Here is a 17,363-nt window from a genome sequence, read left to right as displayed (position 1 = left end):
TTCTGGCCTCAAGTCTTTAAGTGTAAAAACTGCCACAAATCACTCCTCCACACACTGGTTCACTGTCGTCAGTTGATTTGTGTGTCGGTCTTTTGGTATCAAAGGCTCATTATTCGATTTGACACATTAGATTTGACAGTGAACGTTCAGGAGTGATTTCTGGCATACAGCTTGTTTTACTTCACAACAACTGTGACTTCATAGCATTTATTTTCAAATACACATATACAGCAACAAGAATCATCATAAACCAGTTATTGATAAAATGCACAATAACGAGAACAATCACATTTCCACAACTGTACAGCGTCAGAATTAATTAACCCAAAAAAAGAAAGAAAAGAAAAAAGTAAAGAAATAAAAAGGGTGATGGGAGTTTTTCTTTCTGCAGAGACGTCTCTTCTCCAAACAGTTCCAGTGCAAAGAAACTTTTATCGCACGCTTTGGGGATCAACTCCCATCCCTCAGCGTTCTCATGTCTGTCCTGCACACCGAGACAAAAGTGGTCTACTGGTTCAAAGGGGAAAATAGGAACCGAGAATTTACTGTAGCATGCAGATAACATTGCAAGCGCACTCTTATGAAGTCCTATGTGTTTGTTCTTTAAATTAAATTAGCGTCTTTTTGCAACCATAGAGATAAAATACTGTTTTTTATCTATGTTGGCAGTAACGTGAAACATACACAGTCTGGGAGCAAAGTGTGGGACGTCCTGACTCGTTATAACGACCTGTGAGTGAAGGTTAGCACCACCCACACACTCAAACACACTTTTTTTTTTTTTTTTTTAAGTCCGTATCCTTCCAATTTCAGAACGCATATACAAACAGGATATACAAAGAGACCACTTTGTGAAGGGGGGAGGCAACAAGCAGATGGCGCTCTCTTACATGAGACGCATGCAAGAAGTTCACTCATTAAATGCAAGTAACTGGGAATATTGATCAACATTAGGACATGGACTGAGTGTATTTTAAATAAGGGAACATGTTATTACAAATTCAGAGAAACAGGAAACTGGTGATAAATCTCCAGCTGGTTGCATTTTGTTTCTTTTAAATACAATAACACTTCACAGAAAAGTAAATGTTAGTCCACCTGACCTCCTTCAAAATCTCCCCTAATATTCCTATATATGAAATACACCATGTGGCCAAAAGTATGTGAACATGCCTTTCTGGTCTGGGGTGCAGTACTTTTATATCCAGTGGTTCCCAAAATCAGGGATGAGACTCCCCACTAGGGGTCGTGAAATCATTTAAAGAGGTCAAGAGATGATTAACCGGAAAGCAGCTGCACCATATCATGTTGAGTTTTCCTCTAATTAGACTGAGTCATATCAAAACATGAATAAATAAAACAGGGAGGTTAATGGGGACATTAAAAACAACCTCCTAAAGGGTTAAGAGTTAATGTGGCAGGAAATCAAGCCTTAAATGATGTCAGATTTATCAGGGTATGTTTGAAGATCAAATAATGTGTCACACATCGTTGTTATAGCACCAGATTAATGCTCATGATTTTGGATAGAGATGCTCGCAATCACCAAAAATTCATCTGTCCTCATACTTTTGGCCACGTGGTGCTGTTTCTTTGCCAGGAAAGCAAAGCAACCAGCTGAGTCACATCCTGACGATTCCTGTCTTCTGTATGTTCAGTGCACAGGTACAGGTGCTTAGAACTCAATGCTGTACAGTTTCTCTTGCTGCTCACTTTTTAGCAGCAGCTCTCCAAATCCCTCATCTCAACTTGGCCCAATCATCCAACCATCATTCATCCATCCATCCTCATTCCTGCAGGAGTACATTTTAAAATACTAGTTTCCAACCCCTTAAAGCGTGACTATGTAACTTTTGAGAGAAGATGTAACACAACCTTCCTCTTACACACAGTGGCTACTTTTAGCTAACGTTAGCAGCAAGCTATTTCTTCCACACTTGTGCTCCTGTTAAAACAGCTTAGCATATTGACCAAATGCTAAATATTAGTGATAGCATTTAGCATTATTGCTGCCTTCAAATGGGGTCATGTTTGCCATCTTCACAAGTCTATACGTATGCCGCCCTATTGTGGTACTCTCAACCTCAGACCTCAGAGCTCGGAATCTCCCTTGCAGTGGCATTCTCTTGACTTAAACCTAGTTTCCACAGTTTTGTTTTGAGTCCATAATTCAGTACACCCCCTAGTGTTCAATGCAAGGAAATGCAGTTCTCTAAAGACATAGAAATGTCCATTTAAACACTCATTTTGTGAAGAGGTTGGTCTGCAAGGTTTGTCGCCAATTTTGAGAAATATTTTATGTTTTGACCAGTTAGCATGCAGTTGCACAGCTAGCTAAATATGTCATCAAAGTCAAGCAATTTGTTTTTATGCTAACTTCCTGTGACACACAGATACGCATATGTCCTGAAGTCTGGCAAAAAAAATTTTCAATGTACAAGAGGCAAATTCTGGAAAGAAAACAGCTGTGTGGATACGAGGCACTAACCACTTAAACGCCAAGCATAACAACTACACAACTTTCCATGCCATAACCATGAGCTGACGACTTCCATTCAAAGGCAGCATATCTCTTAAGTAGTGTCCTCTGTTTTGCAAAAGTTGCGTAGCCTCACTTTAAGACTTCTGAATAACTGCGATGAACATTATTCTACCTACCGTTAAGTGCATACAGGAGTTTAAATACTGTGATTAATGCTGAGCTGAGCTGATGAACTTGTTCTGTCTCTTGATAATTTGGCCATGAAAGTTACATTTTAAGGTTAATTTACCTCCTCGTCATACGTCGAAGCTTTAGGCTTTAGCGCATTTACAATAGAGCAGTAACAACAAAAAAAAATTAATTAACACTGACAGTAGCAGGCACAATACAAATGTTTCTTCATATCAAATACATGTCATATATCCACAGAATACGATTATAAAACTGTGCCCAACACAAACCAAAGTTTCTACTCTAGCTGTTTTTTTAAAATCCAGGTTACACCCCCGTCACCTACAGTAGCTCGAGGTGCGGTACATGTCGGGACTACACGAAGCAAAAGACAGCAGTGAGGTCTGAAAGCATTTTTTCTGCCTTGACAAGAAATTTGCTACTTTTCTTTTTAACAGTTTTCCTCACGCACCCCCTCACCCTTTTTACCCTGTTAACTGTTCCTTCTGCTTTAGCACAAACTGGACCCCAGCAGCCTGCATTTCCCTCCACTTTCCAGTTCTGTATTTTTATTCATATATATTTAAAAAAAACTATCAGGAGACACCCATCAAGGGGGGACATTGAAAACATAACCTTCTAAAATGGTTTAACAGTCAGTGTGACAGGAAACCAAGTCTTAAAACCAGATTCACCAGGATATGTGTAAAGATAAAATGATTCCTCAGATTCACAAGGAGAATTTTGCTCTGCTGGGGTGCTTTAACTCTTAAAAGGGACACTTACAAAAGGTAGAAATCATAGAGATCAAAGACCACAGAGAGTAATTAAATACATTTTGGCCTACTTGTTAATCTGTTTTTTTTTCTCATTACTCTACTAGTAATGGCTTGAGAGCAGTTTCAAAGGTTAGTGAAGGATAAACAGTGATGGGTAGCTAAAAAAGTCCTGTGAAAATAAGGAGGAAGGCATCACAACTCCTCTATGTGGTCGTGTTTTTGTTTTTGTTTTTTTTTTGTGGTTGTTGAGGTGGAAGGTGGAGGGTGGAGGTGGGTGCATTCACAAGCCTTGTTTGGCCAGAGAGGCGGACACCTGGTCGGCCAGCGTGGAGAGTTGCGGGGAGTCGGCCATGTTGATGCTGCCGGAGGAGGACACGGTGCTGAGCTGGTGGGGGGAGTCTTCCAAGGAGACGATCTCGGCACCGTGGTCAGTGCGGGCCTTGGCCGTCTCGCGGAAGGTCAGTTTGTGGCTCTCAATCTGCGGTGAGATCACAGGTGGAGGTCAGGACATCTTCAGTGAGTGGATGATAAAAAAGTCTGGGATCTTATTATAACACTTCTGTTTCCTGCAGTGATTCAGACACTGAGGAGGAGGCACAGTTAGAAAGACAAGAGCAGACTCTGGTGGCAACAATAGGAACTGAACTGAAGTGGAGGATGATCCATAACCAGAGCTGCTGGATCAAGACCTGGGAAAATCTCTGTCTCTCTGGCTCCTTCTATCTGTTTCTCTCCCTCCCTCTCTCTCTCTGTCTCTGCTTCTCTTTCTCTCTGTCTCTCTCTCCTTCCCTCTCTCCCTCCCATCAGTCAGTCTGTCTGTCTGTCTGTCCTCTCTTTTTGTTCCCCCCTCCCCACCCACCCACTCTCTTGTTCTCCCTCTTTGTCTGCCTGTCTCTCTCTCTCTCCTTCCCTCTGTCTTTTTCTCTCCCTCTCTCTCCGTTACAAACTCGGTGTACAAACACAGGACTGGTCGCAGCATTGACTTCCCATTTTAATCCCCTTACCCCCCCCCCCCACCTGACCCTAACCCCACCCACCGGTGACCAGGTGAGTGTTAATAGGTAAACACGTGTATCCACCTGATTGTTGCTGATGTAAATGTAAAACCAAACATCCAGAGAAATAACAACACAAACTAAAGCCTGTGATGAAATAAGGACCAGGGTTAAAGTACTTACAGGAGTCCTCAATCTTTATGAGGGGGTTCGTCAGGATGGGTGTGTTGGGTGCTGAAGGGACAGTCTGAGGTGACTGAGGAGGGGTGACAGCGGGGGAGGGGATGGAGGGGCTGTCTGAGGTGCTCCCCTCTGCTTCTCTCCCCTTCTCTCTCTACAGAGGAGCCCCCCCCCCATCCCGCAGCGAAGGGAATGACAAAAAGGCCATGCAACAAAAAAATGGCGTCAACAGAAAATCAAAACACAACACATGAAGAAAAACAAATGAAGAATGCTGAACGACAAGAAACGGAATAATAATGAGAACTGAAACTGATAATTTATAGAAAACCAACCGAGTGGAGAAGAAGGAAGCATCTGAAGCTTTTAAACAAGAGAGGGAGAAGAAGTGATGATGACAAACTCAAAGGAGGAAAGGATGAGAGATGGATGGATGGAGGGAGTGATGAGGCACCCCGCAAGCTTAGCTGTGTATTTTTATAAAGCTCTAAAAATGGCCGCTGTTCGGTTAAAACCTTGTAACGTCAGGCGCTGACGATTTCAGTGTTTCAGCTTTTAGATCTCAGATCAGTGAGATGAAAACCTGGCCGGTGAATGCTGCGATGCTCCACTTCAAACAACACCCCCCTGCTTTAATCACTTACTTTTCATATATCAAGTGTCAGTAAAACACTGATTCATTCAGAGGAGGCTGCAGTCTTTATTTCAGCCCTGAGAGTCACCTGCAGGCTTCCTCACGCTCCATCAAGAAGGCAGAGCCTGAGAGGCAACATCCAGGGCAAAGGAGGAACACTTGTTCCTGCTCAATCAGCACTTTTAGAGAATAAACTGTCAAGATGATAAATAACAGATTTTGAGTGGAAATAACTGAAATCTTTCTTCTTCTTTTTTTTTACAGTTTCAGTTAAGACAACCTGGGTGTTGCTGTTTGTGTTGAGAGGCGTGAAACTCTTTGCTGACAGTGCTTCACCCACTAAGAAGAAGAAAACTGATGCAGATAAAAGCTCTGGCCAAGCAACAGGCAGAACATGATAACATGAAAGAAGAAAGAGCAACACAGCAGCTTCTAATAACTAAAGTAAAAGTGTTTGGTTGTGGCGTTCTTACCTTTCTCTGTCCTCCACCAGGAACGTGGCCGATGTTGTCCAGAGAGCCGATCTTGGACTGGACTTTGAACTCCAGCTTCTCATTTTTGATCTCCACATTTCCACCACCTGATGAAAACAGCATCATTGTCAATAAGTTAAAATGTATACTGCACATATACAGTCTGGTCTATAAGCACTGGGACAGTTCTCCTAATTTTGCCTCTGTACACCGCAATGATGGATTTGAAATGAAGCCGTTAAGATGTGATTAAAGTGTCGACTTTCAGCTTTAATTCAAGGGGTTTAACAAAAATATCCCATGAACCTTTTAGAGAACTGCAGCCATTTTTACACAGTCCCTCCATTTTCAGAGGCTCAGAAGTAATTAGACAAATTAACATAATAATAGGAGTCAGTTCTATTCACTGATGAAGAATGTGCTCTTGAAAGCTGGTAAATGGACCTTTGAGTATTTTTATACACAAAATAAGGTGGTTCACACTTAAATTACATTAAATTATTCCCCTTTAAAGATATTTGCTTTTCTTATTCTTTAGAAAGTTTGTCTTTTTCAATTTTAAATCTGAATATACATTCAAATAAATATTTTACCTGGTTTGTGATGAATGTTGGCTTTCGATCCACATTTAGATGTAACGCTGCTCAAGTCGATCTTTTTGTGCACAATCTGAACCTGTGAGAGGAACAAAATACAAAGCAGGAAAACACTGCTTTAATTTGGAGTAACAGAGGTCACTTTATACTCACTGTGCATGCAAGTACTGAGGAGCTGATCCTAGAAACTGGCCTGTTAGTATACAGAATAAAACTTTAATCAAAGAGGGAAAACCGAGATCTATAAAACACTTCAAACTGGATTAGGTATTGAAGTTTTCTACTCCTATCTGTGAGCGTTTACTTGCACTTTATTTTAAAAAAAAATGCAGAAAAGTGATGGAGTTTCATGTTAAAACAGTTAAATATTAAGTTTATTTAATCATATTCAGCATTTTTAACATGTACTGCTCATGTTGACTGTAGATAAAAGCCATATTTCTCAGCCATGCGTCACAATGCAAGTCTAAAATGATCTCATCCCAGGCTCTCCTGTCATGGCTGCTCCTAACACAAAGCGCTCTGTCTCTCTTGGCTGAGGTCATCTCACAACAACAGCCACAGTTTGTTGGAGAGGCTGAGGACAGAGACTCTTTGTCACTGCGCAGAGACTCCTTCTCCTTACACTTTGATGGCACAATTAGTTCACTTCACCGTGAGAATTAAGAGGCTCATTTTGAATAAAAAACATCCACACACAGGATTCATGCATGTTGGTTTAGGGGCTTGTTTGGGTGGTAAAAAATGTCGGATCACAATCAAACCGTCGAGCACAGATTCAACAGAGTTATCAAGCTTACATTAGACCATGAGCATTACATAACACTGTTAGCTGTGACAGTAGATGCTTTGTGAGCACGACGCTGTGACAAAAACACTTCAATTCATGGCGACTAATTCAAATCTAAGGTGGAAATCAGTGTATACAAAAAGAAAACTACTAAATCTACAGTTTTCTAGCTGTCAGTATGAAATGCTCATGCCTGTTTATAAGTTTAATGATAAAACTGTTAATAGGAGGTGTTAACAGGTCTGAGAGTCAGGAGGAAATAGGATGAACACACACAGGAGGTTTCGTGCACTCTGACATCCTGCTCCTTTGTGAAGATGCATTCAGGAGAAGCAAGAAGAAGGGTTTTTGGCAACAGCTGCATACCTGCAGCTTGCCACGGGCCAATCCCTTATTTATCTACTCACATTGCCACCACCGGGTACATGTTTTATATTATCTTTGGAGCCACACCGGGACTGCACATTGCTTAAGTCCAACTTCTTATCAAGAATTTGTACCTGGAAAGTTGATATGTGGGGAAAAAAGACTGTTATCCTGGAGGAAGCAACAGCAGCAGAGCTGCAAATGAGGACCAGTTTCTGAAGAGGAAATTAGATCTTGGAGGGACAAGTCTGAGGCTCAGGGGAGTGAGATCTAACCAAGGAACATGGCTGATTAAGGAGGGCAGGGAGGGACTTTTAATTTCTTTTTGAAAAGTGTTGGTATGACGATCATAACTGCAGAGATGAGGAGATCCCTGAGTTACTCACATTACCACCTCTGGGTACATGTTTCATATTAAGACTGCACATTATGATGATCCACTTTCATTTCAAGTATTTCAGAGGTTTTTAACCATTTGTTGGCTTCTGATGTCAGAGATATGCAGAAGTGATTCTCCACGTAGGACGCAAAATCAGTTTATAAAGTATTAAGATAAGCATTAGCATAGTAAAGTAAAGCAAAGTAAAGGAATCTATACTCTGCGGGTTCAAATAAAAAACAATAACTTTAACAGTACAAAGCAGCCTAAGGAAACAGTTAGCTACATTAACATAGCAAAATAAGTCACGATACCTTTAGTGAAGTGCTCACTGCATACATGGGCATTAGGCCTATCCAACTGCAGGTGAAGTTTGGAGCCTATTTCTGACAGCGTTGTTTTGGTCAGTTTCTTGCATTTTCCTCCTTATTAACGACAACTTTTGGTACTCAATAAAAGCTTCTCATGATTTCTCAATCTGATTGAACTGAGCAACTGTAAACAACACCAACAATGGGCATTTTGAGAGCTTGTGGTAGCCCTTCCCATGTGGAGAATCACTTTCTACAGCGGCATTTCACTGTAGTCATACACAAACCAACCATTGACTAGGGTTATGTCCAATCACAAAAAAGAAGTGTTCTATAATCTGAAATGTTATTGTTTTGCTAAATATCATATTTTCTAAAATGTTGCTGTGTTGTGTTGTTGTTGTTTTGACCTTTAGGGCCACCGCAACAATTAGAGACTAACACCTGCACAGTCATTGTTTAGATAGCCTAATTTTTTTAGTTTCACAATTGGGAAAGAGCTTGAGTATCAGTAAGCTATGATTACATGATATTTTTCTTCAATTTCTAAGTCACTTGATAATGTTACATTAAATGCTAATGCTAATTAAATGCTACAAGAAACAAATTGCCATTGATTCAGTGAGTGATACTATGAGCTATAACTTGAACAGTATTTTTTAGCCAAACATTTTTTACATTTTGGAGACCCAAAATATGCTGAATTAATTATTACCAGTTCCTGTGTGTAATGTACCTATGGATGTACAGACAACTACTAGTAGATTACTTTGATACAGAGGAAAACTTAAAAACTTGATGTTCTGTGGTGGCTGTTATAGCTCACAGAATTCAGGAACTTTAAGTCCTTAGTATAAGGTCATGTAACTCAGTCAACTCAGGACATAGACGTAATGCGCCATATTTGTAGAATCAATGTGACTTACAGTGTCATCATCTCCCAAAAGTAATCCATTGAGAATTGTCTGTACATCCACAGGTGCATGGCAAATCAGAACTGCTGATGGATAATTTGGCTCCAAAACCTAGAGCATGACTAATGTGGGGGCTCACAGTGTCAAACAAATGAGCTACCAAATTGCAGTGATTGAGGATTTTGAAAGTACTTCGATAAAAATACATACGACACAGTGTCAGACTTTGAAAACCTCTGGAGTATTTTGACCTTGAAGAGTAAAAGACCACTTTCTGTTTTACTGAGAGGGCTGGTTCTGGTGTTTGTAACTGCAGAGATACTGGTGCTGAGTTCATCCCTTAAGTTACTCAAATTGGCATGTTTGATATTGTCTTTGGAGCCACACTTACACTGGACATTATTATAGTCCATCTTCTGTTCAAGGATTTTAACCTGAAAATGTGTAGAGTTGAGGGGAAGAGAATGTTATCTCTTGAGTAATTGAGAGCAGCACGGCTGCAGGTGAAGAGTGAGACCATCAAACTGTGACATTACTGTAATAACAGGAAATCTTCCTCTGTTTGTGGCAGAGGCATCGTGTATGTGAGCCCAGGAAACAAAAACATATGGCACAATTATTTCAAGAGTGACAGTCAAATACAAACTGTGTCCACAATGTCCAGAATTCTCACCTTGCCTCCACCAGGCGTGTGCTTTATGTTGTCTTTAGAGCCACAGCGAGCTTGGACGTTAGTTAAATCCAACTTCTTATCGAGGATTTGGACCTGCAGCGTGCAAAAATAAAAACAAAACTCTTTTAGAAATTTTAAGGAGAAATGCTGCAGAAAGGGGGGGTTCAGCCCAAAAGGAGGAAATGAGACGTTAAAGGGATGAGGACTACACATATCTGAGTCATTTCATTAAAGCTGCCATCCATAACTTTCGTCACACTCCTGATTCAGCCACTACAAAACTATTAAAGTGCACGAGGAAGCAATGTATGACATTACTGGGGGTATTGTAATGATTTTAGTGCACAAAAATACAAATACTGTGCAAAATCTGACACTCTGGAAAGTGATTGGGATTGTATTTTTTGTGTGTTTTTCTGTACTTATACACACAAAATGGCCATACAAATTATACAATTTCACAACTAATAACATATTACAGATGCCAGCTTTGATTATTAAAGCAGTTACCCTTTGTCTAAATGCACCTGGAGCTTTCAATGTAAGAACTAAAAAATATATAAATATTTCACTGTCTTCGTAGCATTTATCAAGCAGATTGCGACTGTACAGATTCCAAGTCCATCTTCTGATCATGTATTTTGATGATCATAACTGCAGAGATACTCAAGAGTCTGGTGTTGAGTTCATCCCTCAGTTACTCACATTGCCGCCACCGGGTACATGTTTGATATTGTCTTTGGAGCCACACTTAGACTGGACATTACTATAATCCACCTTCTGTTCAAGGATTTGTACCTGGAAAAACGAAAATGCCAGCTTTTAGATTTAGAGTGTAGATGGTAATTTGACATATGAGCTTGAGAAGCCTGAGAGAAATGGACCCTTACTGGATTCAGAAAATTGTGTTGCAGTGGTTTTGTGTAAAATGCATGCGATTAGAGGAATGAGACAACTCCAGGCTACTTGAGACTGTGCATTTGTCTTGAAACTGTTTATACCCAATTAAATATTGAGCAGGAAAAACAACAGGACCAAATACAGGAGGGTAATAATGGCAGTTGGAAAGGGAACAGGCAAAAAAACACTTGTCCTCAAAACAATGAGCAGCGTGTTGGTACTGATTAGGACAAAAGTCCATTAAAGGATGACTCTGGTATTTTATCATTTTATTTCCCATGTTTTTGGGGGTAACTAACAGACTGAGGCAGTGGTATTCCAACAGCTCCTGTGTTCTGCTCAGTAAAGTTACTGTTTTTGTCAATGGAGTCTGGTATTGATATATAGAGATGTTTCTAGTTAAACAAAAAGGATCTTACTCTTTAATAAAAAGGTCGACCTCTGTAGGAATCCTATCCATGATGTTGTCAGACACTTAATAACAATCTGAGTCTGTCAGTGGCAAAAAACAAGTACTTTGATGTGGACTATTTGATTACATTGTAGTGGCTGTTCATAGTTCCTAGGTATACTGCTCAGCCCATTTACACCCAAAAACATGGGAAAATAAGGCTAGAAAAATACCAACCTTCAAACTGCATGGAAACAGTCTCAGCTGTGAGAGCTTTGCATATTTCAGAGTTTCTTGGCTCATTTTTTCTCGTTTGATCTGCCGTTTTTTTTTTTTTTTCCAACTCATCAACTTATTTTGGTCCACAAATATCACAAAACAAGTTCCTCTCAGTTTCAGCAGGATGAAACATTTGACACGTGACTGTAACCTACACAAAAGTAGAACAAAAGACTTGCAGTGCTTTAATGCTAAAATAGATCTCACACACTGACACACTCGTCAACCACAAAACAAATACACACATACTTGCACATACTCACACTCTGAGTGCTGGAAACATCAAGATTGCAGTTTTAGTTCAACAAACATTTCTCACAGTGGCTCTGGAAGCAGAAATATTCTGACTGGCAGATTCAAATCTCAGTGGATACAGAAGTTTTTTTCACTATTAGGAGATTAGTTATAAAGGTTGGCCCTCAAAAGTTTAAATTGACCATGATGAAAGATAAATCTGTTTTTTTTTTTTTTTTTTAACAACTTGAGACTTACTTTCATTGTTTTGGGATTACTGAGATCTGAATGAGGGTCACATAAAGCCCAGCTTCTGCTCTGGATCTGTCCCATGAGGTTCAAATCCTCCAGTAAGATTATTTTTGCCTCCAGAGCAGCTCTTTCTCCAAAGACGATCTAAAACTCCCATCTGCACAGCAGAGGCTCAGACTGTGTGGGGTAGCTGTTAGAGACGGAGTCAGGTCACCTTTCCACCTCCAGGCTGGTGTTTGATGTTGTCTGTGGAGCCGATCTTGGATCTGACGTTCTTCAGGTCCGGCATCGGCGCTGCGGCAGCCAGAGGAGCCGGTGGGCGGCTCTTCAGCGAGCCAGGGGATTTGGGTGTAGAGCGCACCACCGCAACCTTCTTCACTTTGTTGGCCTCAGCTGCTGCCTTTGCTTGGCTAGAGGGGGATTTGGGAGTACCAGGGCTGCTCTGTCCACTCTTGGCATCTTAAGCAATAGAAGAAGCAACGGGTCAAATGTTTTAAAGCATTTAAACATGACAGAAAAATAATAAAGAAATAACAATAATCATAAAAATAAAAATTAACTAGGTGCTATCTTCACTAAAAGCTGACCAAGTTTGATCCAGGTTAGACCAGATCAGACTGTGGTATTGTGGCCATGCGAGGCTGAAGGTGACCTCTAATGATTTGTGCAATTGCTTTATTCATTTACTTTTTACCTTTTTCATTTTTTGGAGTGGGAGGTTTCTTGACACTAGCTGTATCACAAAAAATATGACAAATCATAAGTAATCTTTGAATTTTACTCCTTTTTTAATATATATTATATAAATCAAAATGAAAACAATTAATATTAAATGTAAAATCCTTATTCCGTGCCTGGTTGAGCCGGAGTTCTTGCAGAAGTTTTGGCTCCTGGGGTTTGAGATTTTCGCACCAACACCACCCTGGAAAATAACAACACAGTCAAACAGTGATTTAGTTTTCAGCAGAGATGTTGAAAGACAGCTGCAGCTGCTTTTATTCTACTGTCATTTAAAGCAACACTATGTAACTTTTGCTGAGCTGTGGGAAAAGAGTCCTCTGCAGCCAGAGGAGGTAATTACAGGATGGTGGCGTATTAAACTTTGTTGGGCTCAGCCCTAGAAGCTAACAGCTCATGTACAGAGAAAAAAAGCCTATCAATCGCTCAGGCAACAAACATAAAATTCATCGAAGGGGTTAATAAAAGAAAGAATTACAGGGCAAGCTTCTTGTGTGTGTAATGTAGAACAGTAAAGCATTACGCACTTTTGGTAGCAGATTGAGTGTTTTGAATACTGTCCATAGTTGAAGACAGAGGGGAGGAGTGCTTTGTGGACTTACTGACTAATGGCTGCTAGCTGCCTAGCTGCCACCTTTGGTTTGAAACAATTGCTCACATAATGTATTTCTGTATCTAGCTGTTGTACGTGACCCTGACCACCTCTGGAGATGGTTTGGCTGATGCATCTTGGGTGCATTTACATCTGTACTTTAATGTGGTCAAGCATAGTCTAATTGCAATCTCATCAATCAATGCCAAGTGTGAGGTAAGAGGCGCCATTCTCCATTTTATAAGTCAGTGTATCATAAAAATGATTTTGAAGCTGTTATCTTAAGGTAAAATAGTTGCATAATGTTGCTTTAAGCCCAATGTAGGTTGGTAATAAAGACATGTTTTGACACACAGTAATCACACAAATCTTGTACAACTCATTCTAATCTGGTTGAGCGAATGAGTAGCAGTGATGAATGGATGAGGCTTTGGTTAGTGTTAGTGTAATGTTATCTGACAAAAAAGGAAAATACATCAGTGCAGGTTTGAGTATGTTCAAGTTTCTGAAAAATGTCCTTAGCTGTTATTTTTCTTTGACCTCTCAAACAAGGTTCAATCTTTGAGGGTCAAACAAACCGATCATGAGTCCATCCATCCTTTTCTAAAAACCTGAACTCAGCTCAGGCCTAAACCCTGGGCTGAATTCAGACCTGTACTTACTCCGGGCTGCCTGGGCCCTGTGCTGCTGGTTTTAATGGGGATGGAGCTGTGGCCGTTTCGGGAGGAAGCGTGTGTTTTGTTGCCCTTGGTGACTACGGATGGTCTTTTAAGGGAAGAGGTTGGTTTGATGGCAGTTTGAGTCTTTTTCATGAGGAGAAAAGATGAATGAAAAACAAAAAGTTCTAATGACAGTGAGCACAAAACAGAAATGATTTAACAAATGAAAAATGATGGAAAGAAAGAAACCGTCTCATGGATGTCAATGTTAAAGGATCGTTCTGGTTTATTACAACTTTGGTCTTATTTGTGTTGTTCTGGACATCATTTCAAACAGTTGTGATAACACTGTACTCACCAATAAAATTCTAAGTAAAAGTTTAGACGTAGAAACATACTGGCATTGCAGCTATTGAGGCGGACAGAAAAAACCACTGAAACCAGTACGATAAAAGTTTTGTTTAAAGATAAAAACTACTTGTTGCTACTACAGCTCTACAGCTAGCCTTGCCCTTTTCCTTTTTTACTGGGGGGGGAGGGGGTCTCTTGGCCTGGCATCTCCTAGCAAGACTTCAGAAACCACCTGGTGCCAGTAGGTGGATGCTGTGACCTTTGGACAGAGCCAGGCTGTCTTCCCCCGTTTCCAATCTTCATGCTAAGCTAAGTTAACAAGCTGCTGGCTGTAGTTCCTCCTCCAAAAACATTGAACTATTCCTTCAAGGTAAGGGAAAGATTGTGGTCATGGTTGAACAATAATCTAGCAGAAAATCAACAGCAGCTTCATGTGTCCAGGCCACAACCTTTGCTGACTCTGCTCAAACCTCCTCCTAAAGGTTTTGTGGCTCCAATAACAATATGACACCTTCGTCAGAAATCACATGAGAGGTCCTTGTCATTTTAGGCATTTGAATAAACTAATTCTGTTTTTCTACTATGGGCACATCCAGAGCAAACAGCAGAACATCAGTCTCTAAACTGTCATGGATGTTTATAATGGATTCTTTGGGTTATTTGCATTTGTTCGCCAAATAATTTTGTTAACCTGGTTTGTTTTTAAAAATGTCTGATAGTCTGACTGCTTGCGTCTGTTGTCCTGCCTTTGGCAAAAAGATGGACAAAACAACCAAAAGAAGAGCCAAGTTTTAATAAGTAAGAATGATCCTTTAAATGTGAGGCACAGCTTAAGTAAATTTCTTGGTGACATACCTTCTCCGAGGAGCCGTTATCCATCTTTGCTTGAGCTACAGAGAGGAAGGAGAGGCAGACTTTATATATTGACGCTTTTTTTTAAAAAAGTTTAAAATCTATAATTTCTCTTTTAAATCCACCCAAGTGAAATATAACAAGGCTTTTTTGATTTCAAGTGTGTGTCTATTTACATTCACATGACAAAAAAATGAGGTGATGTAGGGTGTGCAGCATGCAACGTGACACACGTGGACGTGGAACTCAAAGAAAGTGGCTTTTTTTGGGGGGGGGGCTGCATAACCAGCAGAGTGAGCAGAGATGGAGAGATGAAACAAAAAGCTAAAGTGGGGAGGGAGGACAACAAGCTTCTCCTCAGGTCAAAGTTAATGTCCATAGAAAAAACTCGGAGGGAGAGTGCTGCATAACATACAGTAGAAGCTGCATTGTAAATCAAACAAGTGGAAGGAGTTAACTGAAGAGGACTGGTTCTGAACTGGTGAACATGACAGCAAACAGACCTTTGAAAATAGCGACCGGCACCAAAGACTTTCTGGCTGGAGAGCTTTGGGGTGTTTTCTGGAGTTCAGCGGTACCGGTGGTCTGAGCCACACTGCTCCTCATCTCTGAGTCATTAGAAATGTCAGGCTTTGAATAGCTGTCCCTATGTAATGATGAGTCACTGCTGCTGTTTTCAGCTGCCGTGTCAGATGGCATTTTGGTTAAAAGGCTATCCTTCTTATCCTTCCCGGAAATGTTCCTACTGCTATTTGCCAAGTAAAGATCTTCTGAATGAGAATCAAAGCTAGAGCGTGACAGACTTTGGGTTTGAGGGGTCTGTTGTGTTTCTGGAGTGATATTTTTGCTTCCAGAGTCACTGCAGGACTTCAAAGCTGCTCCATCAGCAGTCAGTCCATCTGTTATTTGTTCAAGGACGAGCTCCTCTCCTTTATTAACCCATAAGCTTCGGTCCCCAATGGATGTAAGGTCTTCCAGAGCTGCGCTCCTGACTAAAGCCGCCCCAGACAGACTGCTCATTTCTGTCAGGCATTCGGAGGCATCCAGGCTGATTGCCCTCTGAGAGTCCACAGCTCCAGTCCACTCCGGGCTCCCCCTGCTGGCCTGCACATCCTGTCTAATCTCTGACCTGCAGCTGAGGTCTTCAGAGGCCCATAATGAATCACCCAGCTTCTTCCCACACTCTCCCACTGCCTTGTTTGCTGGGTCTGGGGAGCAGGAAGCTCCCATGAAGTCAACACCCTCCCTGGCCGCTCCGTCCACAGCAGGCTTTGATCCGTCGCCCGCAAACACGAACTCACTGTGGACTCCAGTACCAGGCTTTGCTAATTTGTTTGGAAAGCAGATTAATGATGACATTCACAGCACTTGTTTGCCATCTCCCCATTGAAACAGAAGATAAAGAAGTGATGTCCATAAGGAAACTAAAATACTCTTGAATCTCATTAACCAGGAAAAAGAAAGAGAGATCTATAAACGGTGATATGCAAAACTCATGAACTGAGAAGTGAGTGAGGGTGGTTGCTTTGTAAAGAAAATACTTGAGTTCACATCAAAATAAAATGAGATGGAAATGGACAGTAATGCATCACACTCAGGTTGACAGACAAAAGATGCATTCCAGTGAACATAACCAACATCAAACCACTGAAATATGCACTTTCACTGTAAAAATGTGATTAAAATGTGATCTGATCTGCTTCTGACTGTGCAACATAATACACTCTCAATCTGTACAGTATGGAGTCTGGAGTGTACCAATGTAATGGTCAGAAACTATGAGAGATCCTTTTTGTTTAACCAGAAACATCACTATGTATCAGTACTGGACTCCATTGACAAAAACAGTGGTATTCCAACAACTCCCATTTTCTGTTCAGTAACATTACCGTTTTTGTCAAAGGAGTCTGGTAGTGATATATAGCAATATATCTATCTAGGCATAATGTTGTCAGACATCTATAATAACAATCTGAGCCTTTCAGTAGCAAAAACAAACAGGTTAGTTGTCCTACTTTGACATGTACAATTGTTCATTGGATTACATGGGAAAATAATGCCCAGGTTTAAAAATCCCAGAGTAGAGATATATATAAAAAGTGAGTAAGTAAATTGAATAATTAAAGCAAAAAGTTAAAATGACTGTACAATGCCATTTCAGGATAAGGATACAGATGGCTAATTGGCAAATGTAATTATCTTTTTATAATTTTATAATCTTTTGGTTTATTAATGCATCATTTAAACACTAATTAACAGATTATATTTAAACTCTGTAAAAGTCTATAATTATTCAGGTGGTTCACTCCAGACTCTTTGACACACTATCTACAGCTCCTTCCCCTCTGGGTTTTTTTTTTTTTTTCCATCCA

The 17,363-nt window shown here is 40.5% G+C and overlaps 1 protein-coding gene across 1 annotated transcript in view; it reads right to left on the bottom strand.

Moving 5' to 3' along the window:
* Positions 1–191: 191 nt before the first annotated feature.
* The window catches only part of mapta (microtubule-associated protein tau a), a 32,715-nt gene continuing 15,543 nt past the window's right edge, over positions 192–17,363 (bottom strand). The window contains exons 7-17 of the mRNA XM_051066343.1: positions 14,995–15,029; positions 13,764–13,932; positions 12,654–12,689; positions 12,494–12,532; positions 12,014–12,258; positions 10,449–10,541; positions 9,744–9,836; positions 7,508–7,600; positions 6,308–6,389; positions 5,715–5,821; positions 192–3,910 (exon numbers count right to left, since the gene is read on the bottom strand). Of these exons, the coding sequence (XP_050922300.1) occupies positions 3,713–3,910; positions 5,715–5,821; positions 6,308–6,389; positions 7,508–7,600; positions 9,744–9,836; positions 10,449–10,541; positions 12,014–12,258; positions 12,494–12,532; positions 12,654–12,689; positions 13,764–13,932; positions 14,995–15,029 (1,190 nt within the window). The 3' untranslated portion in view covers positions 192–3,712. The remainder of the gene's footprint in view (positions 3,911–5,714; positions 5,822–6,307; positions 6,390–7,507; positions 7,601–9,743; positions 9,837–10,448; positions 10,542–12,013; positions 12,259–12,493; positions 12,533–12,653; positions 12,690–13,763; positions 13,933–14,994; positions 15,030–17,363) is intronic.

The sequence above is a fragment of the Lates calcarifer genome, linkage group LG23 (assembly GCF_001640805.2).
Source record: "Lates calcarifer isolate ASB-BC8 linkage group LG23, TLL_Latcal_v3, whole genome shotgun sequence".
NCBI lineage: Eukaryota > Metazoa > Chordata > Actinopteri > Centropomidae > Lates > Lates calcarifer.
The sequence above is the reverse complement of the archived record's forward strand: the minus strand, read 5'-3'. Positions and strand labels throughout refer to the sequence as shown.